Source organism: Coregonus clupeaformis, chromosome 7 (genome assembly GCF_020615455.1).
Source record: "Coregonus clupeaformis isolate EN_2021a chromosome 7, ASM2061545v1, whole genome shotgun sequence".
Lineage (NCBI taxonomy): Eukaryota > Metazoa > Chordata > Actinopteri > Salmoniformes > Salmonidae > Coregonus > Coregonus clupeaformis.
In genome coordinates, this window is record NC_059198.1 from 65321771 (window position 1) to 65348824 (window position 27054).

General features: G+C 44.3%; 2 protein-coding genes across 4 annotated transcripts; one reads left to right on the plus strand and one right to left on the minus strand.

The window, feature by feature from the left end:
* Positions 1-57: 57 nt before the first annotated feature.
* On the minus strand, positions 58-4533 carry LOC121569992 (small integral membrane protein 22). 2 transcript variants are annotated; one of them, XM_041881403.2, is made up of 4 exons: positions 4140-4533; positions 1652-1829; positions 1206-1267; positions 58-750 (listed from the first exon to the last, which is right to left on the minus strand). In XM_041881403.2, exons 2-4 carry the CDS (start codon positions 1779-1781, stop codon positions 703-705), a joined length of 240 nt encoding a protein of 79 aa, XP_041737337.1. In that variant the 5' UTR covers positions 1782-1829; positions 4140-4533; the 3' UTR covers positions 58-702. The 2 variants fall into 2 exon arrangements, with proteins under 2 accessions (XP_041737337.1, XP_041737338.1); XM_041881404.2 differs by having other exon boundaries at positions 4194-4531.
* A 156-nt stretch (positions 4534-4689) lies between these two features.
* Positions 4690-26401, plus strand: LOC121569990 (conserved oligomeric Golgi complex subunit 1). Of its 2 annotated transcripts, XM_041881397.1 has the most exons (17): positions 4690-5107; positions 5539-5649; positions 5976-6109; positions 7281-7462; positions 8660-8836; positions 10029-10185; positions 12911-13121; positions 13884-14247; positions 15658-16163; positions 16872-17018; positions 17157-17318; positions 19277-19401; positions 20821-20929; positions 22087-22196; positions 22591-22672; positions 22909-22946; positions 26014-26100. In XM_041881397.1, the coding sequence occupies exons 1-16, from the start codon at positions 4799-4801 to the stop codon at positions 22915-22917; spliced, it is 2895 nt and encodes a 964-aa protein (XP_041737331.1). In that variant the 5' UTR covers positions 4690-4798; the 3' UTR covers positions 22918-22946; positions 26014-26100. The 2 variants fall into 2 exon arrangements, with proteins under 2 accessions (XP_041737331.1, XP_041737330.1); XM_041881396.2 differs by lacking the exon at positions 22909-22946 and having other exon boundaries at positions 26014-26401.
* The last annotated feature ends 653 nt before the right edge of the window (positions 26402-27054 follow it).

Genomic DNA, 27054 nt, shown 5'->3' on the forward strand with positions numbered 1-27054 from the left:
AGAGATGTTATACAGGAGTGTTCAGTCAGTCAATAAGGACAGATTCAATACAAAATATTAAAATTTTAGTGAATAATTTTTATAAGTACATTGTAACATTCCAATGTACATGTTTCAACATTGAATTATATATTCTTAATAACTATTAAAATCATGCAATTGTGAATCAATACTACTACAATATCTGTATCATTCCTCATTACATACATTTAAGAAGTTACGTTTAAAGTACATGTTAAACGAAGTACAAAACATTTGGCTTTGTGAACTCGCGTTGATTACACTACATAAAGAGTGGTGCCTAGTTTTTCATGATTCATGAACCCTTAGTGAAAGCCCTTTCCTCTTCTGGTTGTGACACCCAGTGACTTTTCACCTTGCTCTCCTTTCTGGCGTCCTAGCAACATCCACTAGCCGTGCAGGGAACAAGTAAAACTGATTCATATGACCTCCGATGACTTTCCACCATTAGACAACAGCTAAAACAGGTTACCACAGGGAGTGCAACATTTTCCACCAGTCAAAGTAAATAGATAGGACCGGGATGAAAACAAGTTATACAACTCTTGGTTTGGCACACAGATAAAAGTGCAAATATAAAGTGCATCTATCTAAAAAGATGAATACAATTAATTATAAAAGGACTAATTGATTTTCTAAAAGTCGTCATTGTGGAATCTTTGATTCTGTTCCAAGTTTCTTTCAGGAATCCATTCCAAAGTTTTCATGGCCCACTTTGTGTCTTTTAGGCTGTTGGGAAACACGCAGAGAGAGAGAGCAGCAGAAATCATTTATCTTTCAAGGCATCTTTATTCAGAGGAAATACAGTGAACACTGTCCCACACAGATAGGCAGCACACAGACTCCTTCATACAGCCATGCTAAATCTGTGGTCACACTAAAACAGACCCTTTATTGTAGGATGTGATCATGTGAAGGATTTAAACTGATGGGTCTTCACCATAATACCATAGATACCAACAGATCTGAGACCAGGCTGTATATACCAACAGATCTGGGACCAGACTATAGATACCAACAGATCTGGGACCAGGCTATAGATACCAACAGATCTGAGACCAGGCTATAAATAACAACAGATCTGGGACCAGGCTATATACACCACACATTTCTCACAGAAACAGGCCATTACATTACCTGTCAATCGTTGCATTTTATTGAATATTGATTGATTGCTACATTACCTGTTCATCACAGCAGCAGCAGCAGCGGATCAGAACCAGGAGAACAAGCAGCAGAACCATGCCTGAATGGATCAAGATTTGTATTTGTATTTATTAGGGATCCCCATTAGCTCTTCCTGGGGTCCAAACATATTAAAGCACTTACATTACATATAAAACAGTGCATCATATGACATTATTACACCACTACCTATCTACAATACAAAATGTTTAATACCACCATACAACAATATCACAATGTGTGCGTATTTACATTTCCATTTTAGTCATTTAGCAGACGCTCTTATCCAGAGCGACTTACAGTTAGTGAGTGCATACATTTTCATACTGCATGTGTCTATACCCTTGTGTGTCTCTTCACAGTCCCTGTTGTTCCATAAGGTGTAAGATGGACAGTCATTTGTGTGTATGTGTGTGTGCCTGCATGTGTGTGTGTGTGTTCCTACCGATGAAGATGAAGAAGACAGCAAAGGAGGCGATGTCCCAGTCAGACTGGAACAGCTGTTTAGACTGCAGTCTGGACACCACGTCTGCAAACTGATCCTTAAACTCTCCCTGTAGGTTCCTCTGGTCCATGGCTATAGCGGAGTTAGAGGTAGTCTCTTCTCAGTAAGGGTTAACACACTGGAGAAGAAGGAAAACAACATTTTATGGTTTATTATGATTATAAAATACAAGGTTTGTCTGACCATTACTGTAGCTGTTAGGGTTAATACAGGACACACTGTCGCAGTTAGGGTTAATACAGGACACACTGTCGCAGTTAGGGTTAATACAGAACACACTGGGAGAAGAGATGTGGTTCTAATATAGGACACAAGGTTTCTCTGGTCCATAACTGTTGCAGCTAGGGTTAATACAGGACACACTGGAGGAAGAAAACATACAGTGGGGAAAAAAAGTATTTAGTTAGCCACCAATTGTGCAAGTTCTCCCACTTAAAAAGATGAGAGAGGCCTGTCATTTTCATCATAGGTACACGTCAACTATGACAGACAAATTGAGGGAAAAAAATCCAGAAAATCACACTGTAGGATTTTTAATGAATTTATTTGCAAATTATGGTGGAAAATAAGTATTTGGTCACCTACAAACAAGCAAGATTTCTGGCTCTCACAGACCTGTAACTTCTTCTTTAAGAGGCTCCTCTGTCCTCCACTCGTTATCTGTATTAATGGCACCTGTTTGAACTTGTTATCAGTATAAAAGACACCTGTCCACAACCTCAAACAGTCACACTCCAAACTCCACTATGGCCAAGACCAAAGAGCTGTCAAAGGACACCAGAAACAAAATTGTAGACCTGCACCAGGCTGGGAAGACTGAATCTGCAATAGGTAAGCAGCTTGGTTTGAAGAAATCAACTGTGGGAGCAATTATTAGGAAATGGAAGACATACAAGACCACTGATAATCTCCCTCGATCTGGGGCTCCACGTAAGATCTCACCCCGTGGGGTCAAAATGATCACAAGAACGGTGAGCAAAAATCCCTGAACCACACGGGGGGACCTAGTGAATGACCTGCAGAGAGCTGGGACCAAAGTAACAAAGCCTACCATCAGTAACACACTACGCCGCCAGGGACTCAAATCCTGCAGTGCCAGACGTGTCCCCCTGCTTAAGCCAGTACATGTCCAGGCCCGTCTGAAGTTTGCTAGAGTGCATTTGGATGATCCAGAAGAGGATTGGGAGAATGTCATATGGTCAGATGAAACCAAAATAGAACTTTTTGGTAAAAACTCAACTCGTCGTGTTTGGAGGACAAAGAATACTGAGTTGCATCCAAAGAACACCATACCTACTGTGAAGCATGGGGGTGGAAACATCATGCTTTGGGGCTGTTTTTCTGCAAAGGGACCAGGACGACTGATCCGAGCAAAGGAAAGAATGAATGGGGCCATGTATCGTGAGATTTTGAGTGAAAACCTCCTTCCATCAGCAAGGGCATTGAAGATGAAACGTGGCTGGGTCTTTCAGCATGACAATGATCCCAAACACACCGCCCGGGCAACGAAGGAGTGGCTTCGTAAGAAGCATTTCAAGGTCCTGGAGTGGCCTAGCCAGTCTCCAGATCTCAACCCCATAGAAAATCTTTGGAGGGAGTTGAAAGTCCGTGTTGCCCAGCGACAGCCCCAAAACATCACTGCTCTAGAGAAGATCTGCATGGAGGAATGGGCCAAAATACCAGCAACAGTGTGTGAAAACCTTGTGAAGACTTACAGAAAACGTTTGACCTGTGTCATTGCCAACAAAGGGTATATAACAAAGTATTGAGAAACTTTTGTTATTGACCAAATACTTATTTTCCACCATAATTTGCTAATAAATTCATAAAAAATCCTACAATGTGATTTTCTGGAAATTTTTTCCTCATTTTGTCTGTCATAGTTGACGTGTACCTATGATGAAAATTACAGGCCTCTCTCATCTTTTTAAGTGGGAGAACTTGCACAATTGGTGGCTGACTAAATACTTTTTTTCCCCACTGTATGTGGTAATTCTATATAGGCAATGACAATGCACCTGATTGGCTGAATCTGTCGGTTTATAAAGTAGGCCTACATATACAAACCAATGTTATTTCATTGTAAGGGAGATCATGATGCATTTTGAATGTACCTCATAAATTGAATGGATCAGAGTTCAGTGTACCTGCTCTGACCTGGACACAGTACTTGTTTCCTGAACACTTTTACATAGACTACTATGATTAGACATAGATCAACTAGCCAAATACAGACTCTATTTTACATCTAAAAGGACTACATTTGCTGTTAATTTCTTTAACACAAGACCAATATCATTATCGTTATGTTTGACTGACTATCGCATCTTGATGGATTGCAGCGTCAGACTTTACCCTTTCAAATAATATTACAAGTTTACCTATATATCTGACTTCACTTGAACATAAACAGTTACAATAAACTCACATTTTCGGTAGTAATCAAACAAGTTTCTATATGTTTTCCCGAAGTTCATTGTACCTGTAACTCGAACAAGCTCCTGGTGTTTTTTTCTCTTCTTCCGGGTACCTGCCCGACTGACGCACCTGTCACTGTGTGAGTCAATGTACACTGATTTGCATGGGGCAAAGGTAGGTCGTTTAAATTCTGCTTCATTTCCTCCAAGTAGATCTAAAGGTGTATTGTGATCATGGACTTACTGAATGTGAGAGATATCGCCAATCATTTCCACCATTGCTCTTGGCCATGTCTTTTCAAAGGAAACTTTTATTATGTGACTGGAGGAAATCAAGTCAGAACATTGAATATGTGTGACGCATGTATATAAAACTGGGATTTGTCATAGGTACATTTGTATTTTCATTGCATAGATACACTATAAATGTTATATTTTTTCTATAGTAAACCAGCTGAATTACGTAATATTTTGTCAGGTTATTGATTGAGCTGCAGTCATGATGTATTGTAGTAGCATATTATTTCCACATGAGGCGCTGTTACTTTCCCGGCTACTCATTTTCAGCTTTTCATCTGATCCATTGTTTACGTGGAAGTGAGGTTCGCTCCGTCTTCGGGGTTGTAGTTTCTTCAGGTTGGCACGTCGCTTTCTGTGAAGCTCAGCTGCGATGGCCGTGGTTCCTGCTCAATCTCTCCGGGTTTCGGATATCCGAGACCCGACGGTTCTGTTCGAGCGGTACAACACGGAGGAGATACGCGGCATCGAGCGGAAAGTCCGTGGAGAAATCGAGCACAAGAAGGAGGAACTTCGTCAGATGGTGGGCGAGCGGTACCGCGATCTGATCGATGCCGCCGACACCATCGGAGAGATGAGGCAGTGTTCGGAGAGCGTAGTTACGTCCATCCAGGACATGCACCGCTACTGCCACAAGCTGAAACAGGGGAAAAGCGTTCCCCAAAGCAACAGCAAAGAAGAGGTATGTGGATCCATTGTGAAACTAGCGAGCTAACGTTACTTGGCGGTGGTGATGGCTCACTAGTTCTGTTGATGTAGATAGCAAATGTTCTGTACCATTCCCTGATCCCTTCTGGACAGTTTATGATGATTAGACTCAGACAGGTTCCACCCATTGTGAGATTGTGATTTGAATCGTATATGTAAATGATGGGTGTGTCTGTGTGGGTTTCAATATCTACACCTTATATCTCTGTGTGATTGTCTCTCTGCCTGTCCCTTTACTTACTCATGTAACGTAGCCTATCTTAGGCCATCTGTCTCTCCAGGTCCAGAGGCAGTCCCAGGAGAAGTTCTACACCATGGGCTCTCAGATCAATCACTGTGTATCCCTGTGTTTCTCTCTGTCTGTGCCTGCATGTGTTTATAATCTCTCTCTCTCTGTCTCTCCAGGTCCAGAGGCAGTCCCAGGAGAAGTTCTACACCATGGCCTCTCAGATCAAGCTGCTGCTGGAGATCCCAGAGAGGATTTGGAGTTCCATGGAGGCCTCTCAGTACCTGCAGGCAAATACACTTATTACTAAGACAGTGGACTGTTAGCATTTTCCCAATAGAAGACATGTTATACTTTACCGTCATGCTAATACTAGCTGGTCAATGATCAATGATGTATGTAAACCCACATCGTTGGGCATGGCTAATGCTAACAAACAAACTCTTGGTTTAACGGACACTCCTGACCAGCCAACCGATATTTAATTTCAGAATTGGTTAAGGTCAGGGTTTAGGTAAGGGTCAGTTTTAGAGTTTGGGTAGTCAGGCTGGCAATGGGATGCTGGTGAGAAAAGTCCTTATAGCCTCTCTCTGCTTTACCACCCTCTTTGCTGCAGGCCACCCAGCTTTACCTGCTCTGCTGCCACCTGCACAGACAGCTTCATCTGGAGGCTGGAGGACCACAGTACAGCCCCGTCCTCGCTCGCTTCCCAATCCTGGTCAGGCAGGTGGCTGCTGCTGGACACTTCAGGTGAATGTCATTTTGGATGAGGAAGCCGATTTATCAATTCTGGATTTTCTGTGAAATTGAAGAGCCTACCGAGCAGGGCTAGGAGCACCACATTCAATTTAGGAGCACCACATTCAATTTAGGAGCACCACATTCAATTTAGGAGCACCAGAAAATAAGATGTTTTAAATTGATTGAGATTCAGCCTACAAGAATTCTAGCTACTTATGAAGCACATGTTGTACCCTAGAAACGAATATGTGACACTGTAAAGACAGTTTATTATAAAATATAAAATGTTGATACGAATACCTGTCATTGAAATTACAAAGTCATTTTTGGAGTATTACATTTCTACATTGTGTAAAAGCACTATCTTCCTATTGAGATGCATTACATTGAAAATTGTACACTGTCTCTTTAAAAACGTCAGGTTTGTGATGATGACAAGCAAGAGATCCATTCATTTGATCAGTTATCTCCTAAAAAAGCTATCCCTTTCTTTCTGTGCCCCAAATGTTTGGTAAAGTCCTGTGTAGCTCAGTTGGTAGAGCATGGCGTTTGCAACCCCAGGGTTGAAATGTATGCACTCACTAACTGTAAGTCGCTCTGGATAAGAGCGTCTGCTAAATGACTAAAATGTAAATGTAAAGTTACCAGGTTGTTAGCTAGCTAGCCAATGAGGTAACATGACTGAACAAAGTGTAAACAAACAGTTAATGACAAGCGAGTAGTTTTAGAACAACCCATGGTTTATGAATGTAAAATGAGGTCCCGGTGATTCACATTTACATTTACATTATTTAGCAGACGCTCTTATCCAGAGCGACTTACAAATTGGTGCATTCAACTTAGGATAGCCAGTGGGACAACCACTTAATTTTTTTATGAGGGGGGTGGGGAAGAGAAAAACATTGCGCCGGTAATATGGGTCAGATCTTTTGACCTGGTTCTGCTAGAAACAAGATGTGTTTGCTGTAGTAATGGTGCAACCATGACCCTAATGAATCTGCACTTTCGCTTTCTTCTCTAGGGCACTCTGAAACAACTGTACAGCGAAGCCTTTTTTAGTACAACAATTATTATCTGGGAGATTATTTTCCTAGTTGCACAGTGCTCCCAAAATCCTGCTGAGCTGAAACAAAACAATAATATGCATCTCTCTCTCTCTCTCTTCCACCCCCTCCCCCAGGTCCACCATTTTGCTGGACAGTAAGTCAGTTCTGCGTGGTCGGGCGGTGTCGGACCAGGCCATCGCTGAAGCCCTAGTGTCCACCATGCTCCTGGAGGACAGCTCTCCACGCCAGGCTCTGGCTGACTTCCTCCTGGCTAGGAAGGCCTCTATCCAACAGCAACTCAACCAGCCACAACATGGTACTAGTATATACCAGTGTACCACAACACAACACGATACACTACACAACATCCTACATAATACAACACAACATCATACACAATACACAACACAACATCATACACAATACACAACACAACATCCCACACAATACAACACAACATCCTACACAATACACTACATCCTACACAATACACAACACTACATCCTACACAATACACAACACAGCATCCTACACAATACAACACAATACACAACACAACATCCTACACAATACACACCACAACATCCTACACAATACATAACACTACATCCTACATAATACAACACAACATCCTACACAATACACAACACAACATCCTACACAACACAACACTACATCCTACACAACACAATACACAACATCCTACACAATACACAACCCTACATCCTACATAATACAACACAACATCCTACACAATACACAACCCTACATTCTACACAACATCCTACACAATACACAACCCTACATCCTACACAATACATAACACTACATCCAACATAATACAACACAACATCCTACACAATACAACACAACATCCTACACAATACACAACTCAACATCCTACACAATACACAACACAACATCCTACACAACACAACACTACATCCTACACAATACACAACCCTACATCCTACATAATACAACACAACATCCTACACAATACACAACCCTACATCCTACACAACATCCTACACAATACACAACCCTACATCCTACACAACACTACATCCTACACAATACAACACTACATCCTACACAATACACAACACAACATCTTACACAATACAACACAACATCCTACACAATACACAACTCAACATCCTACACAATACACAACCCTACATCCTACACAACACAACATCCTACACAATACAACACTACATCCTACACAATACAACACTACATCCTATACAATACACAACACTACATCCTACACAATACAACACAATACACTACACAACATCCCAGCTAGTCAACAGGCAGACCACAACATGGTGTTATACCAAAAATAATACAAAATATTACAGCTGTGACACTTCTACTCAAAGTCAACATGCAATTTTATCACACTTTCATGATTGCATGTTGGGATGTTTTTGTTAAACCACTTAATCTCTGTTCAGTGGACTGGTGTGGTGTTTCAGGTTTACAGCCATGACTGTCTGTGTTCCAGGTGCTGGTATTAAGGCCCAGGTGTGTAGCCTGGTGGAGCTCCTTGTGACCACTCTGTACCAGGCCTACGCTGTCTTCTACGTACCCCCAGAAGGGAGTCCCCGGCTGGGGGACGGAGGGCTGAGCTCCGGCCTCCTCTTCACCACTCTGGAGAACGTCACCTCCACCACGCCTGCAGGTACATTACCTATGATGCCTTGCAAGAAATGGTTGAAGGAAAAAGTACTTTCATCCCATTTTAGTCCCAAACTGCTCTTGAGCCCCAAAGGGTACCAAAACATTTCTGCAGCATTGAAGATCCCCAAGAACACAGTGGCCTCCATCATTCTTAAATGGAAGAAGTATGGAACCACCAAGACTCTTCCTAGAGCTGGCCCCCCGACCAAACTGAGCAATCGGGGGAGAAGGGCCTTGGTCAGGGAGGTGACTAAGAACCTGATGGTCACTCTGACAGAGCTCCAGAGTTCCTCTGTGGAGTTGGGAGAACCTTCCAGAAGGACAACCATCTCTGCAGCACTCCACCAATCAGGCCTTTATGGTAGAGTGGCCAGACGGAAGCCACTCCTCGATAAAAGGCACATGACAGCCCGCTTGGAGTTTGCCAAAAGGCACCTAAAGGACTCTCAGACCATGAGAAACAAGTTTCTCTGGTCTGATGAAACCAAGATTGAACTCTTTGGCCTGAATGGCAAGCGTCACGTCTGGAGGAAACCTGGCACCATCCTTACGGTGAAGCATGGTGGTGGCAGCATAATGCTGTGGGGATGTTTTTCAGCGGCAGGGACTGAGAGACTAGTCAGGATCGAGGGAAAGATGAACGGAGCAAAGTACAGAGAGATCCTTGATGAAAATCTGCTCCAGAGCGCTCAGGACCTCAGACTGGGGCAAAGGTTCACCTTCCTATAGGACAACGACCCTAAGCACACAGCCAAGACAACGCAGAAGTGACTTCGGGACAAGTCTCTGAGTACTTATGTAAATGTGATATTTCCGTTTTTATTTTTATACATTTGCAAACATTTCTAAAAACCTGTTTTTGCTTTGTCATTATGGGGTATTGTGTGTAGATTGATGAGGGAAAACCAACTATTTAATCAATTTTAGAATAAGGCTGTAACATAACAAAATGTGGAAAAAGTCAAGGGGTCTGAATACTTTCTGAATGCACTATATATCCGACAATATACCATGGGTATATTGTAAAGACACAAAAATACTTGTTTACGGTTAGATTTTTGTTGGTAACCAGTTTATAATAGCAAAAAGGCACAATATACCACCCCACCCCGGCCTTATTGCGTAAGTATAGAACTGTTGACATCTTGTGTGAACCTGTCCTTCTGGTCTCACCTGTGTCCCCTGTTGTCCAGGTAAAGGGAGGCGTGTCCTTCAGGAGGAGGTGAGTACAGGTAGCTGGTTCAAGTACCTCCCCTCCTCCATCACTGAGTTCCAGCCCGCCCTCAGAACCCTGGCTCAGCCAATCCAGAGAGAGCAGCTCAGAGACACCCTACAACAGTGGATCAACATGTAAGACATCATCCAATCAATGCCCTTTACTTTGCTTATAGAAAAAGCTGCCATATTTCAGCCAATCACTGCCCTTCATTTCAACAGCTGATATTCAATAGCTATCATAATCAGCTGTAGAACAAGAATGAGATTAGTAAGGAGAGTCGGTGATCTGTGACCAGAAAAATCCAGGTTCTTCAGGAACTATATCTGCTCTGGGAACTAAATGGACCAAAATGGAACGGGGGTCAATGGAAATGATTAGAACAGCTGACTCCTATGTGTTCTATCTGGCCTTTTTTCTAGGCTCTATCTCAATTCATCTGGCCTCGATTCCTCACATCCTATTGGAGAAAAAGGTCCAAGGTCCCTCCCTTGGACCTTCTCCTCCAATGCATTTATAGAAGGAGGCGAGTAACCGAGCAAAGTTTGAATTAAGAAAGAGCCGGACGGTAAATCACAAACCTACCAACTCGCTCGGAGGGCCCTCCGTTGTCACGTGTTGCTGACGAAACTCCGAGGGTGACTTCCAGACAGTGGTGAGGTGATTTTAATAAACCCTTCAACTTGGAGACACACTCGTGACTTGAATGATGTAATTCATGTTCCACTTGTTAAATAATAAAACGAGCATGAATTCTAATGAACAAAAACTCCCTGTTGTTTTACAAGATATAAACCTCAGTAACAGGTAACCCTTTAAACTTGTATAGGGGTTGAAAATGGCAGATTTGGACACTGATAAGCATCTAAATTGGAACACAGTGGCTGTACAGTAACATGCTATACATGACGTCAGAGCTCAGCGGCTGTACAGTAACATGCTATACATGACGTCAGAGCTCAGTGGCTGTACAGTAACATGCTATACATGACGTCAGAGCTCAGCGGCTGTACAGTAACATGCTATACATGACGCCAGAGCTCAGAGGCTGTACAGTAACATGCTATACATGACGTCAGAGCTCAGCGGCTGTACAGTAACATGCTATACATGACGTCAGAGCTCAGCGGCTGTACAGTAACATGCTATACATGACGTCAGAGCTCAGCGGCTGTACAGTAACATGCTATACATGACGTCAGAGCTCAGCGGCTGTACAGTAACATGCTATACATGACGTCAGAGCTCAGCGGCTGTACAGTAACATGCTATACATGACGTCAGAGCTCAGTGGCTGTACAGTGACATGCTATACATGACGTCAGAGCTCAGTGGCTGTACAGTAACATGCTATACATGACGTCAGAGCTCAGTGGCTGTACAGTAACATGCTATACATGACGTCAGAGCTCAGTGGCTGTACAGTAACATGCTATACATGACGTCAGAGCTCAGCGGCTGTACAGTAACATGCTATACATGACGTCAGAGCTCAGCGGCTGTACAGTAACATGCTATACATGACGTCAGAGCTCAGTGGCTGTACAGTAACATGCTATACATGACGTCAGAGCTCAGTGGCTGTACAGTAACATGCTATACATGACGTCAGAGCTCAGTAGCTGTACAGTAACATGCTATACATGACGTCAGACCTCTGGCTCTGTGCTTCACAGCTCTGTATGGGTTTTGACTGACAGCCGTTCTGAACTTCAGCACCGCGCGTGACAACAAGTTGCCCCAATCCCTCCCGCTAATGTTGTTGACTGAGTGAGGGAAATGCTGTAAATTAAGAGGACTCTATGTATTTAGAAAGAGGAGACATTGAGGACTATAGTAAATACTGCTTTGATGTCATATTAGAAAGCCAAAGATCCGTGAGTCTAAATGTTGACATTTCCATATCATCAAACTCATGTTATATACAGTGTCAACGTGTATGATCACTACGTTTGATACCCTGGGTTGTCCTGAACAGAATGAGCCTATGTTTGTTGTATTGTGAAGAAAATTGAAACGCACTCATGACACCATTCTATGTCAAAATTACAATCTGCTTCTCTGAATTGCCTTGTGAAAGCCTAACACTGTAATATCCTATTTTATAACTTAGCTAGTCATGTTGGCAATAGAACAAGCTTTCAAATGATGCCCACCTGACCCAGATTGCGATTTATAATGGACCAATATTTGGATTGCGTAAACAACAACAGTAATTGTGTAAAGGCGGAGATGCAGGGCTGTGTTCCAAACAAAACAACTACAAGTGTCCTTGCTCTAGTTCCTCAACAGCACAGCTAGGAGAGCTCAAAAAAAGCACCTTATAGTTGAAGACTTTGAGTCATAAAAGTGCATTAGAATTAGTTAGGAACTGTGAACACTTTGGAGAGGTGTGTGGTCACTTGGAGACACCAGTTAGTCCTCTCACTCAAATCCTTTAAAAATGTTTGTCTTATGTTGCACCTACAACACATTTTACAGGAATATTATCATGTTACTGAATATATCCAGACTTTTTCAGATTTCATTATCAACAAATACGGCTAAAAGTACATGTAAAATGCACATAAAATCAACAGTGTGATTTTTGGATTCAGTCTTGTATCAGGTGAACTGTTGTGTCCTCAATTTTGGTCGAATAATTTTCCCATAATCTCCCAACTGTTCCCTTTTAATTGTTACCATGGTTATGCATTCCATATTTATACAGTAAGAAACATTTCAATGTAGCCCAATCCATATAGGCCAATTCCCAAGAGTGTAAAGGGGTTAAACATTTAATTTGGGAGGTATTTCGTATTTTACTTTTGTCCTTTGTCCTTGTTTACTTGTGTTTACTTGTTGTATTATTTCTCCCAGCTGTAAGGAGGACATCTGTAACGGTGTTAGCAGTCTGGTGGTCTATGTGAATAATCTGAAGGGCCTAGCCTCCATCAGAGATGCCGTGTGGGACCTCCTCTCCACCGACTCCATCAGTCAACACTGGAGCTTCGTCTGCCAGCGGCTGTTAGAGCGCCCCCTAGCGCTGTGGGAGGACTTCCTACAGCAGCTCTTCCTACAACGCCTGCAGGTAACCAGCTGCCCCGTTTCCAGGACACAGATTAAACCTAGTCCTGGACTAACCTCGTCCCCAGGCTTTGATTGTGGACGCTTGGAAGGCTGTGTGTGGTTCCTGGAGGAAGGAGCACCTTCTGTGGAGAATCTCTGTTGACCATGCTTTTCAGTCCAGGACTAAGACTAATCTGTGTCCATGTTATAAAATAGAAAGGAGAGCTGACAGTTTAGATGTTGTTATTAATATTATGTTGATATTCTCTTGTCATGTGTATTCTGTACACCCTGCTCCTCTCATTACATTGAGCTGTTCCTATTCAGACAGTGGGGAACCTTTAGAAACAGGTTTAGCAACAGGTCTGTTTCCATTCAGACAGTGGGGAACCTTTAGAAACAGGTTTAGCAACAGGTCTGTTTCCATTCAGACAGTGGGGAACCTTTAGAAACAGGTTTAGCAACAGGTCTGTTTCCATTCAGACAGTGGGGAACCTTTAGAAAATGGACAACAGGTTTAACCTGCTGATTAACTAGCTAGTAGCTACAGCTGACTTCTGTCTTCTAGCTATCTAGTAAACTAATTATCCTCTCCAGAATAGTTATAATCTGCTGACTGTCTCTCTCTCTCTCTCTCTCTCTCTCTCTCTCTCTCTCTCTCTCTCTCTCCATCCATTCTCTCCCTTCTTCCTCTCTCCTTCTCCCCTATTTCTTCACTCTCGCTCATCTCATCTCCTTTTCTACCCCCCCCCTTCCATCTTCCTCCCTCCCTTCTCTCCCCCAGGCGATCACCCAGGAGGGTACAGAGACTATCTCCACCAGCTGCAGACAGCTCCTCTCCTCTGCCCTGAGAGATCTAGAGGGCCAGCCCACCCCACCAGGCCCCAGCTCCAGCCCTCCCCTCCCCAGCAGAGGTGCTCTCTACGAGGCAGACGTGGCCTCCTTCCTGTGGTCCGAGGCCCAGGGGGACCTACTGAGCGACGCTGCCTGGGTCAGTGTATCCCAACGGGGGCCACAGCACCGGAGCGGCCTGGCCATGAAGACCCAGGCCCTGACACCCTGTGTCCAAATATTCTGTTCCTCACTGGATGCTGCTCTCAGAGCCAGACTGGACGACGTGCAGCACTACCTGCCCTCTGATAACACAGGTAGGGAGGCAGATGGATAACGTGCAGCACTACCTGTCCTCTGATAACACAGGTAGGGAGGCAGATGGATAACGTGCAGCACTACCTGTCCTCTGATAACACAGGTAGGGAGGCATATGGATAACGTGCAGCACTACCTGTCCTCTGATAACACAAGTAGGGAGGCAGATGGATAACGTGCAGCACTACCTGTCCTCTGATAACACAGGTAGGGAGGCAGATGGATAACGTGCAGCACTACCTGTCCTCTGATAACACAGGTAGGGAGGCAGATGGATAACGTGCAGCACTACCTGTCCTCTGATAACACAGGTAGGGAGGCATATGGATAACGTGCAGCACTACCTGTCCTCTGATAACACAAGTAGGGAGGCAGATGGATAACGTGCAGCACTACCTGTCCTCTGATAACACAGGTAGGGAGACAGATGGATAACGTGCAGCACTACCTGTCCTCTGATAACACAGGTAGGGAAGCAGATGGATAACGTGCAGCACTACCTGTCCTCTGATAACACAGGTAGGGAGACAGATGGATAACATGCAGCACTACCCTGTCCTCTGATAACACAAGTAGGGAGACGGATGGATAACGTGCAGCACTACCTGTCCTCTGATAACACAGGTAGGGAGACAGATGGATAACGTGCAGCACTTCCCTGTTCTCTGATAACACAGGTAGGGAGACAGATGGATAACGTGCAGCACTACCTGTCCTCTGATAACACAGGTAGGGAGTCAGATGGATAACGTGCAGCACTACCTGTCCTCTGATAACACAGGTAGGGAGACAAATGGATAACGTGCAGCACTACCTGTCCTCTGATAACACAGGTAGGGAGACAGATGGATTATTGGTGGTCCCATTAAAATAAACTCATTTTACCAGGGATACCTGGTCTAAGGATAATCTAATTATAAACTAATGATAATCTAATGATAATCTTTTTCTCGTAAGGTGCACTACTTAACATGAAGTCATCAATATCGTCTGCATCTCAAATTAAACCCATTTCTCCCTATAGTGCACTTCTTTTGACCAGAGGTTCTCCTCCTCCTCTCTCTTCCTCCTCCTCTCTCTTCCTCCTCCTCTCTCTTCCTCCTCCTCCTCCATCTCTTCCTCCTCCATCTCTTCCTTCTCCTCCTCTTCCTCCTCCTCCATCTCTTCCTTCTCCTCCTCCTCTTCCTCCTCCTCCTCCATCTCTTCCTTCTCCTCTTCCATTTCTTCCTTCTCCTCCTCCTCTTCCTCATCCTCCTCCATTTCTTCCTTCTCCTCTTCTTCCTCCTCCTCCTCCATTTCTTCCTTCTCCTCCTCCATCTCTTCCTCCTCCATCTCTTCCTCCTCCTCCTCCTCCTCCATTTCTTCCTTCTCCTCCTCCTCTTCCTTCTCCTCCTCCTCTTCATCCACAGATCCCCAGGTCCTCTCAGTCTCCTTCCCCATAGCCCCAGGCTCTGGGTCCAGTAGTTGTTCAGGTTCCGGGACAGTCTCATCATTCGACCGGTTCACAGACGCCGCTGCCGTAGAGGAGACCCTACGTGAACGCTGTCTGGCGTGCGTACGTGACATCATCACCTGCGTGCGCTCAGAACTGAGGGCGGCCTCACCTGGCGTCACCTCACCTGTTGGCTCCTCCCCCAGACCCGCCCGTCTCAGCTCGGTGCTCTTCATGGCCCGCCTCTGTCAGTCCCTCAGCAAGCTCTGCCCCAACCTCAGGCAGTGCATCCTGGGTAAACAGGGCGGGGCTGTGGCTGACCCTGTCACCAGGGGAACACCCCGCCAAAGCAGGAAGTTGGGGAAGGCGGCTGCCAAGGCGACGGAGGTTAGCCCCGCCCAGGCTAAGTGGGCGTGTCTGAAAGAGGAGCTTCTGGATGTCAGTATGGAAGCATATCGGATATGGAGCTCCACCCTCTCTAAGGTGAGAGGGGTTACTTGGAGGGATAGTTAACCACTAAATCAAAGTTTGTCAGACATTTCCAGGGGCTGTTTAAACATCTCAGAGTTGGAGTGTGGCTCTAGGATCAGTATTGCCTTTTAGATCAAAATTAATTACATGGACAGGTGGGACCTGATCCTAGATCAGAACTACTCTATGACTCTGAATACTGGCCCTTTTAATAATAAAACATTTTTTTTTTTTTTTTTTTCGATTACATGGATAGGGGGACCTGATCCTAGATCAGAACTCCTACTCTATGACTCTGAATACTGGCCCTTTTAGATTACATGGATAGGTGGGGACCTGATCCTAGATCAGCACTCCTACTCTACGACTCTGAATACTGGCCCTTTTAGATTACATAAATAGGTGGGGACCTGATCCTAGATCAGCACTCCTACTCTACGACTCTGAATACTGGCCCTTTTAGATTACATGGATTGGTGGGGACCTGATCCTAGATCAGCACTCCTACTCTACGACTCTGAATACTGGCCCTTTTAGATTACATGGATAGGGAGACCTGATCCTAGATCAGAACTCTGAGAGGCTTGATACATACAGAGTTTTGGGGTCTGAGAATGTCAGACAAACTGAAATCACAAGCCAGTCTTTTTAGACCGAGCTGTCCTTCATTTGTTGTCATGTCTTTAGTAACTTCCCCCCTGGTCTCCCTCTCTCTCCAAGGCGCTGGTGGGTCGGTTTGCGACCTCGCTGCACGTAGAGTCCGCCGGGGCTATCCTAGCAAACGCCACCAACTGGGAGGAGCTAGAGATCCAGGAAGAGGCGGAGTCAGGGAGCAGCGTCACCTCCAAAATCAGAATTCCTGTCCAGGTGAGAGTGATGTTATGACATCATCGCTCAGCTCAGCAGGACATGACCAGTAGTGTCTCAGACAGGAGAAAGGTTTTTTAAAATAGAAAATGAACATTGAGATGGTACAATATTATCTCTCTCTCTCTCCCTCCATAGCCGTCGTGGTTTGTCCAGTCTCTGCTGTTCCAGCTGTGTCTAGAGGTGAATGGTGTAGGGGGACATGCTCTGCCCCGACCTACCCTACAGGAGTTACTACAAGGCTGCATGGACCTGGTGCTGCAGGAGTACCAGAGCCTCACACACACCACACAGGACAAGGTAACACACACACAGGACAAGGTAACACACACACACACACACAGGACAAGGTAACACACACACACACCCTCACACACCACACAGGACAAGGTAACAAACACACACCCTCACACACACACACACACACACACACACACAGGACAAGGTAACACACACACACTCCCTCACACACCACACAGGACAAGGTAACACACACACACACACACACACACACACACACACACACACACACACACAGGACAAGGTAACACACACACACCCTCACACACCACACAGGACAAGGTAACACACACACACCCTCTCACACACACACACACACACACACACACACACACAGGACAAGGTAACACACACACCCTCACACACCACACAGGACAAGGTAACACACACACCCTCACACACCACACAGGACAAGGTAACACACACACACCGCACACATGGCTGACTTAACACTGTAATCATATACAGTGAGGGGAAAAAGTATTTGATCCCCTGCTGATTTTGTACGTTTGCCCACTGACAAAGAAATGATCAGTCTATAATTTTAATGGTAGGTTTATTTGAACAGTGAGAGACAGAATAACAACAAAAATGTTATAAATTGATTTGCATTTTAATGAGGGAAATAAGTATTTGACCCCCTCTCAATCAGAAAGATTTCTGGCTCCCAGGTGTCTTTTATACAGGTAATGAGCTGAGATTAGGAGCACACTCTTAAAGGGAGTGCTCCTAATCTCAGCTTGTTACCTGTATAAAAGACACATGTCCACAGAAGCAATCAATCAATCAGATTCCACTCTCCACCATGGCCAAGACCAAAGAGCTCTCCAAGGATGTCAGGGACAAGATTGTAGACCTACACAAGGCTGGAATGGGCTACAAGACCATCGCCAAGCAGCTTGGTGAGAAGGTGACAAGTTGGTGCGATTATTCGCAAATGGAAGAAACACAAAAGACCTGTCAATCTCCCTCGGCCTGGGGCTCCATGCAAGATCTCACCTCGTGGAGTTGCAATGATCATGAGGAATTAGCCCAGAACTACACGGGAGGATCTTGTCAATGATCTCAAGGCAGCTGGGACCATAGTCACCAAGAAAACAATTGGTAACACACTACGCCGTGAAGGACTGAAATCCTGCAGCGCCCGCAAGGTCCCCCTGCTCAAGAATGGCACAGTTTGCCAATGAACATCTGAATGATTCAGAGGAGAACTGGGTGAAAGTGTTGTTGTCAGATGAGACCAAAATCGAGCTCTTTGGCATCAACTCAACTCGCCGTGTTTGGAGGAGGAGGAATGCTGCCTATGACCCCAAGAACACCATCCCCACCGTCAAACATGGAGGTGGAAACATTATGCTTTGGGGGTGTTTTTCTGCTAAGGGGACAGGACAACTTCACCGCATCAAAGGGACGATGGACGGGGCCATGAACCGTCTAATCTTGGGTGAGAACCAATCCTTCCCTCAGCCAGGGCATTGAAAATGGGTCGTGGATGGGTATTCCAGCATGACAATGACCCAAAACACACGGCCAAGGCAACAAAGGAGTGGCTCAAGAAGAAGCACATCAAGGTCCTGGAGTGGCCTAGTCAGTCTCCAGACCTTAATCCCATAGAAAATCTGTGGAGGGAGCTGAAGGTTCGAGTTGCCAAACGTCAGCCTCGAAACCTTAATGACTTGGAGAAGATCTGCAAATTGGAGTGGGACAAAATCCCTCCTGAGATGTGTGCAAACCTGGTGGCCAACTACAAGAAACGTCTGACCTCTGTGATCGCCAACAAGGGTTTTGCCACCAAGTACTAAGTCATGTTTTGCAGAGGGGTCAAATACTTATTTCCCTCATTAAAATGCAAATCAATTTATAACATTTTTGACATGCATTTTTCTGGATTTTTTTGTTGTTATTCTGTCTCTCACTGTTCAAATAAACCTACCGTCTCTCTCTCTCGCTTTCTCCAGGACTGTCCGTTCCCTATGACCCAGAACAGATCTCTACAGCTGTTGTTTGACCTGAGATATCTCACTGCTACCCTGAGTACTAGACTAGAGGAGGGCAAGGGCTTCCGCTCTCACCAAGACCCCAGGTACACACACACACACACACACACACTTTAAATGCCCTGGTATCACTGGTTGGAACATTAACCTCCTGGTCTCTCTGTATGTTACAGGGTCTACTAACCTCCTGGTCTCTCTGTATGTTACAGGGTCTAGTAACCTCCTGGTCTCTCTGTATGTTACAGGGTCCTGTAACCTCCTGGTCTCTCTGTATGTTACAGGGTCTACTAACCTCCTGGTCTCTCTGTATGTTACAGGGTCCTGTAACCTCCTGGTCTCTCTGTATGTTACAGGGTCCTGTAACCTCCTGGTCTCTCTGTATGTTACAGGGTCCAGGAACCTCCTGGTCTCTCTGTATGTTACAGGGTCTACTAACCTCCTGGTCTCTCTATATGTTACAGGGTCCTGTAACCTCCTGGTCTCTCTGTATGTTACAGGGTCTACTAACCTCCTGGTCTCTCTGTATGTTACAGGGTCTACTAACCTCCTGGTCTCTCTATATGTTACAGGGTCCTGTAACCTCCTGGTCTCTCTGTATGTTACAGGGTCCTGTAACCTCCTGGTCTCTCTGTATGTTACAGGGTCTACTAACCTCCTGGTCTCTCTGTATGTTACAGGGTCTACTAACCTCCTGGTATCTCTGTATGTTACAGGGTCTACTAACCTCCTGGTCTCTCTATATGTTACAGGGTCCTGTAACCTCCTGGTCTCTCTGTATGTTACAGGGTCTACTAACCTCCTGGTATCTCTGTATGTTACAGGGTCTACTAACCTCCTGGTCTCTCTGTATGTTACAGGGTCTACTAACCTCCTGGTCTCTCTGTATGTTACAGGGTCCAGTAACCTCCTGGTCTCGCTGTATGTTACAGGGTCTACTAACCTCCTGGTCTCTCTGTATGTTACAGGGTCCTGTAACCTCCTGGTCTCTCTGTATGTTACAGGGTCCAGTAACCTCCTGGTCTCTCTGTATGTTACAGGGTCCAGTAACCTCCTGGTCTCTCTGTATGTTACAGGGTCCAGTAACCTCCTGGTATCTCTGTATGTTACAGGGTCCTGTAACCTCCTGGTCTCTCTGTATGTTACAGGGTCCTGTAACCTCCTGGTCTCTCTGTATGTTACAGGGTCCAGTAACCTCCTGGTATCTCTGTATGTTACAGGGTCCTGTAACCTCCTGGTCTCTCTGTATGTTACAGGGTCCAGTAACCTCCTGGTATCTCTGTATGTTACAGGGTCCTGTAACCTCCTGGTATCTCTGTATGTTAGAGGGTCCTGTAACCTCCTGGTCTCTCTGTATGTTACAGGGTCCAGTAACCTCCTGGTATCTCTGTATGTTACAGGGTCCTGTAACCTCCTGGTATCTCTGTATGTTAGAGGGTCCTGTAACCTCCTGGTCTCTCTGTATGTTACAGGGTCTACTAACCTCCTGGTCTCTCTGTATGTTACAGGGTCCAGAAGGTTTGTGATTCGCTGGAGAGCTACATTGACCCCTTTGACCTGGATGTGTTCACGCCGCCACTTAACAGCAACCTCAACTGCCTATCACAGAGGAGTTCGGTACGAAAGGCCCCGCCCCCTGACACTCTAATGTGAATAGAGACTAAAAGAAATCATGATATTATCATGGTATCAGTGTACAGTAGGGTTTTCCTGGGTTATCCACAGTGTATTGATAATGTGGTATCAATGTACAGTAGGGTTTTCCTGGGTTATCCACAGTGTATTGATAATGTGGTATCAATGTACAGTAGGGTTTTCCTGGGTTATCCACAGTGTATTGATAATGTGGTAACTTTGGTCACAATTTGTAGCGCTCTGAGGTGCTGTTGGGGATTCAGATGTTGTTAATGTTGTGTTAACGTAATGATAATGTTGTGTTAACGTAATGATAATGTTGTGTTAACGTAATGATAATGTTGTGATGTATTATATTATGCCATTGTCAGGTTTTGGTTGTGTTAACATTGTTATAACATTATGTTGTGTTAACATTTAGCATTTTAGTCATTTAGCAGACGCTCTTATCCAGAGCGACTTCCAATTAGTGAGTGCATACATTTTTCATACTGGCCCCCCCGTGAGAAACGAACCCACAACCCTGGCGTTGCAAGCGCCATGCTCTACCAACTGAGCTACAGGAGGGCCATTGTGATAATGTTGTAATAACATTGTGATAATGTTGTAATAACATTGTAAAGGGAATTTCCAGGTCAACAAAAAATAGAGAAATCGTTGATAACATCAATCAAAATAATTTCAGTTTAGTTACGAACTGCGACTGGTTAGACACCTCCAGCACAGTAGCAGAGAAAATGTCTAACTTGGCCTGCTCTGAGAAGGCCATTATATCGTAATCACACAGCACCAAATGTTCTGTAAACACCAGCCCAGAGGCTTGTAGGAATTCTAAACAACTTTGTCAGCTGCTACAGATCACAGTGTTACAGAATACAATAACAATCAGTGTCCTTGGTCCAGACCTCCAGTCTGATGTCAGTCACTATCAACAGATATGAGAACAATCCATAACATACAGCATGGAGTCTAGAGACCATCAACCCACACCCTGTACAACCACAACACTGGAAATCATGTGTGTTACACACAGGGGAGATATAGCAATATGCTAAGCGTTGTGTTAATGACTTTATCCACTTTAAATGTCCCCATTCCAAACACTGTGTTAATGTTGTGATAATGTCGTGTTGTTCCAGGTGTTGTTGGGGTTGTTGATGGGGACAGAGAAGCAGTTTGTTTCCCGTGGTAACAGCGTGGGCTCTCAGGAACCCTACAACATCCTGCCGCTGGCCAACAGCCAGATCAGGTGAGAACACACACACACACACACACACACACACACACAAACACCCGCACATATACACACCAGGGCCCATAATCACTAAAAAGTGTTTCCGAATAGGAGTGCTGATATTGGATCAGATTTCCCTTTTAGATCATAGTGAATAAGATGGCATGGACAGGGGGACCTGATCCTAGATCAGCACTTCTACTCTGAGATGCCTTATGAATAGGCTACAGGTCCAGAAGTGTTTTAACCCAGTACCCTGTCTCTGGTCTCCAGGTTAGAATAGGCTACAGGTCCAGAAGTGTTTTAACCCAGTAGCCTGTGTCTGGTCTCTCTGTTCTCCAGGTTAGAATAGGCTACAGGTCCAGAAGTGTTTTAACCCAGTACCCTGTGTCTGGTCTATGTTCTCCAGGTTTGGGCTGTTACCTCTAAGCATGACCAACTCCCGTAAGACCAAGTCCTCCACACAGGGAGCTGACATCACATGCCCACTGGTGAGTCACACGGACGGACAGACGGATGGGTGGGGGGTGTTGAGGGGAGGAGGGGGTGTTGAGGTTGAACGTATAGCTGAGGTTTTCATATAAGCCTGCCTGTCTGAATTTCAACCTCACCTCAAGTTTCAGTAGAATAATCTTTTTAAAAACCTTTACTTTGCCGTTTCTGTTGATGTCCTACAATATGTATCATGATGTTTTATGTTGTGGTTTTATGTTGTCTGCATTTCCAGCTGTGTTGAGGGCAACAGACCCAGGACAGCAGCAACAGGTCATTGTGTGTGTTGTATATTTTAGTGTAGTGTGTGTGTGGTATCTTTAGTGTGTGTGTGTGTGTAGTGTCTTTAGTTATCTACAGTACCAGTCAAAAGTTTGGACACACCTACTCATTCCAGGGTTTTTCTTTATTTTTTACTATTTTCTACATTGTAGAATAATAGTGAAGACATCAAAACTATGAAATAACACATATGGAATCATGTAGTAACCAAAAAAGTGTTAAACAAATCAAAATACACTGCTCAAAAAAATTAAGGGAACACTAACACATCCTAGATCTGAATGAATGAAATAATCTTATTAAATACTTTTTTCTTTACATAGTTGAATGTGCTGACAACAAATTCACACAAAAATTATCAATGGAAAAATATTTTATATTTGAGATTCTTCAAAGTAGCCACCCTTTGCCTTGATGACAGCTTTTCATTCTCTTAACCAGCTTCATGAGGTAGTCACCTGGAATGCTTTTCCAACAGTCTTGAAGGAGTTCCCACATATGTTGAGCACTTGTTGGCTGCTTTTCCTTCACTCTGCGGTCCGACTCATCCCAAACCATCTCAATTGGGTTGAGATCGGGTGATTGTGGAGGCCAGGTCATCTGATGCAGCACTCCATCACTCTCCTTCTTGGTCAAATAGCCCATACACAGCCTGGAGGTGTGTTGGGTCATTGTCCTGTTGAAAAACAAATGACAGTCCCACTAAGCGCAAACCAGATGGGATGGCGTATCGCTGCAGAATGCTGTGGTAGCCATGCTGGTTAAGTGTGCCTTGAATTCTAAATAAATCACAGACTGTGTCACCAGCAAAGCACCCACACACCATCACAACTCCTCCATGCTTCACAGTGGGAACCACACATGCCGAGATCATCCGTTCACCTACTCTGCGTCTTACAAAGACACAGTGGTTGGAACCAAAAATCTCCAATTTGGACTCATCAGACCAAAGGACAGATTTCCACCAGTCTAATGTCCATTGCTCCTGTTTCTTGGCCGAAGCAAGTCTCTTCTTCTTATTGGTGTCCTTTAGTAGTGGTTTCTTTGCAGCAATTCGACCATGAAGGCCTGATTCACGCAGTCTCCTCTGAACAGTTGATGTTGAGATGTGTCTGTTACTTAAACTCTGTGAAGCATTTACTTGGGCTGCAATTTCTGAGGTTCATTTAACTCTAATGAACTTATCCTCTGCAGCAGAGGTAACTCTGGGTCTTCCTTTCCTGTGGCGGTCCTCATGAGTGCCAGTTTCATCATAGCGCTTGATGGTTTTTGCGGCTGCACTTGAAGAAACGTTCAAAGTTCTTGAAATTTTCCAGATTGACTGACCTTCATGTCTTAAAGTAATGGACTGTCGTTTCTCTTTGCTTATTTGAGCTGTTCTTGCCATAATATGGACTTTTACCAAATAGGGCTATCTTCTGTATACCCCCCACCTTGTCACAACATAACTGATTGGCTCAAATGCATTAAGAAGGAAAGAAGTTCCACAAATTAACTTTTAACAAGGCACACCTGTTAATTGAAATGCATTCCAGGTGACTGCCTCATGAAGCTGGTTGAGAGAATGCCAAGAGTGTGCAAAGCTGTTATCAAGGCAAAGGTTGGCTATTTGAAGAATATCAAATATAACATATTTTGATTTGTTTAACACGTTTTTGGTTACTACATGATTCCATATGTGTTATTTAATAGTTTTGTTGTCTTCACTATTATTCTACAATGTAGAAAATAGTAAAAATAAAGAAAAACCCTGGAATGAGTAGGTGTGTCCAAACTTTTAACCGTTGCTGTATCTATAGTGTGTTATATTTTCACTTGCACTCAAGTGTTTTTTGCAGCGGGTGGGTTTGCAGTGTACTAAGCTAACGACTATTTTCCGCGTTTGGTTTTTTAGCGTGGCTATGGTTTGATTTGATGTTGCCTCAGATCGCTAACTAACAGGGACATGTGGTCTGCGTACTAAATGACACCTTACCCCCTCTATAGTGCACTCTTGTTGAGCCCTATGGATTTTGATAATGGCTTACCTGGTTTCACGCTGTCTGCCGGGATCTGCAGTCAATTTAGCTAGTCAATTGATATTCAATTCATGAATTGGCAATTTTCCTATTTTTATCTTAGAGGGTTTTTCGATTCTCCTGAATTGACTGTATTAAAATTGAATTGATCTCAAACCCTGCCTCACACCACTCCAAACCATATCTGTGACCAGACAAACAGCAAGTGTTGTTGTGCATGAAGCAAGCAGCTCATCACATCAATGAACTTTTTTTTCTCCATGCGGTGCATCTCAATACTCTTGACGTGGCTTCCTCTCCTTAGTGGCCTCATCTCATTGTCTCCTCTCCTTCATCTGCACTGATCTGAACAAACAAAACAAAGGAAGCAGAACAGCTTCCTTTATATTAGGAAGGAGACGAGGAGATGAAGCCAGGGTCGTGTTCATGTCACGCACAGAATGTTGGACAAATCCAGGTAGTCTCTCCCTGTTTCTCTCAGGTCAGGTAGTCTCTCCCTGTTTCTCTCAGTTCAGGTAGTCTCTCTCTGTTTCTCTCAGTTCAGGCGGTCTCTCCCTGTTTCTCTCAGTTCAGGTAGTCTCTCCCTGTTTCTCTCAGTTCAGGTAGTCTCTCCCTGTTTCTCTCAGTTCAGGTAGTCTCTCCCTGTTTCTCTCAGTTCAGGTAGTCTCTCCCTGTTTCTCTCAGTTTATGTAGTCTCTCCCTGTTTCTCTCAGTCCAGGTAGTCTCTCCCTGTTTCTCTCAGTTCAGGTAGTCTCTCCCTGTTTCTCTCAGTTCAGGTAGTCTCTCCCTGTTTCTCTCAGTTCAGGTAGTCTCTCTCTCTGTTTCTCTCAGTTCAGGTAGTCTCTCTCTCTGTTTCTCTCAGTTCAGGTAGTCTCTCTCTCTGTTTCTCTCAGTTCAGGTAGTCTCTCCCTCTATTTCACTTCAGTTTCAAAGCGTTATCTTCTGTATGGTGCCTAATGAACACGACCAAGTTCCGACTGTTAAGTAACTCACCCCATATCTGTTGTTTAAATCCTCTCCTCAATTGCTCTCTCCCCTAGGCCTCACCCACCTCTAAACCCACCCATGATGACACCTTCCGCCCTGGCAACCTGTTCAGACAGCTAGCCAATCAGGAGGAGGAGCCGGCGGCGCCATCGCTGTTCAAGCTGGGCTGGCTGTCTGGCATGGCCAAATAAGGCTGAGTCCCAAATGTCACCCTATTCCCTACATAGTGCACTACTTTAGACCAGGACCTATAGGAAATAGGGTGCCATTCATATCTATAGGAACTATCCCCACTATATAGGGAATAGGGTGCCATTTGGTACTCAACCAAATAAGGAGTGTGACTACTGTTAGACTCTTTAAACACCTTGTACTGTACAGAGACTGACTGTTAGAAGAATATATGGATCAATAAAACAGTTTGGACAGATTTATTAATGAGATTGTGTTGATGTGTGATTTATTTTGTTAGTATAGTGGAGATAGATCATGTTGGAGTATATACCTGATCGTTGTCTGGGTCCTGCTGATAAGATTGGAGACGGGTGAGGATAGTCACACACAGAGACACACACACACAGAGACACACAGTACACACACACACACACACACCGTACACACACATACACGCAGACAGACAAACACACAGTACACACACAGACAGACACACACAAATTATCAATGTTCTGAAGCAGAAGCAGCATGTTCATAAAAGGATTATGTTTTTATTACATATTTTACAATTATTGGGTCAGAGACCGGATTATCAGAACATAGGTAGAGGGAAACAAAACGTCAGCCTGCACACAGACAACACCTGATATGTTATTTAACATCCGTCCTATACACTGACAGACAGATGGGAGCGTGTGGACAGGTTAAGATTTGACATCGTAGTAGAAATAGCTATAGACTGACCAACAAACACATTACAGTGCCTTGCAAAAGTATTCATCCCCCTTGGCGTTTTTCCTATTTTGTAGCATTACAACCTGTAATTTAAATTGATTTTTATTTGGATTTCATGTAATGGACATACAGAAAATAGTCCAAATTGGTGAAGTGAAATGAAAAAAATAACTTGTTTCAAACAA

Excerpts from the sequence above, each read along its gene's own strand:
- LOC121569992 (XM_041881403.2), bottom strand. The coding sequence starts at position 1,781 with ATGGACCAGAGGAACCTACAGGGAGAGTTTAAGGATCAGTTTGCAGAC. Across the intron at positions 1,268-1,651 it reads TGTCTTCTTCATCTTCATCG|GCATGGTTCTGCTGCTTGTT; the intron begins GTAGGAACACAC and ends TGATCCATTCAG. Across the intron at positions 751-1,205 it reads GCTGCTGCTGTGATGAACAG|CCTAAAAGACACAAAGTGGG; the intron begins GTAATGTAGCAA and ends GTTTCCCAACAG.
- LOC121569990 (XM_041881396.2), top strand. The coding sequence starts at position 4,799 with ATGGCCGTGGTTCCTGCTCAATCTCTCCGGGTTTCGGATATCCGAGAC. Across the intron at positions 13,122-13,883 it reads TCTTCCTACAACGCCTGCAG|GCGATCACCCAGGAGGGTAC; the intron begins GTAACCAGCTGC and ends TCTCTCCCCCAG. Across the intron at positions 20,930-22,086 it reads GCCTATCACAGAGGAGTTCG|GTGTTGTTGGGGTTGTTGAT; the intron begins GTACGAAAGGCC and ends GTGTTGTTCCAG.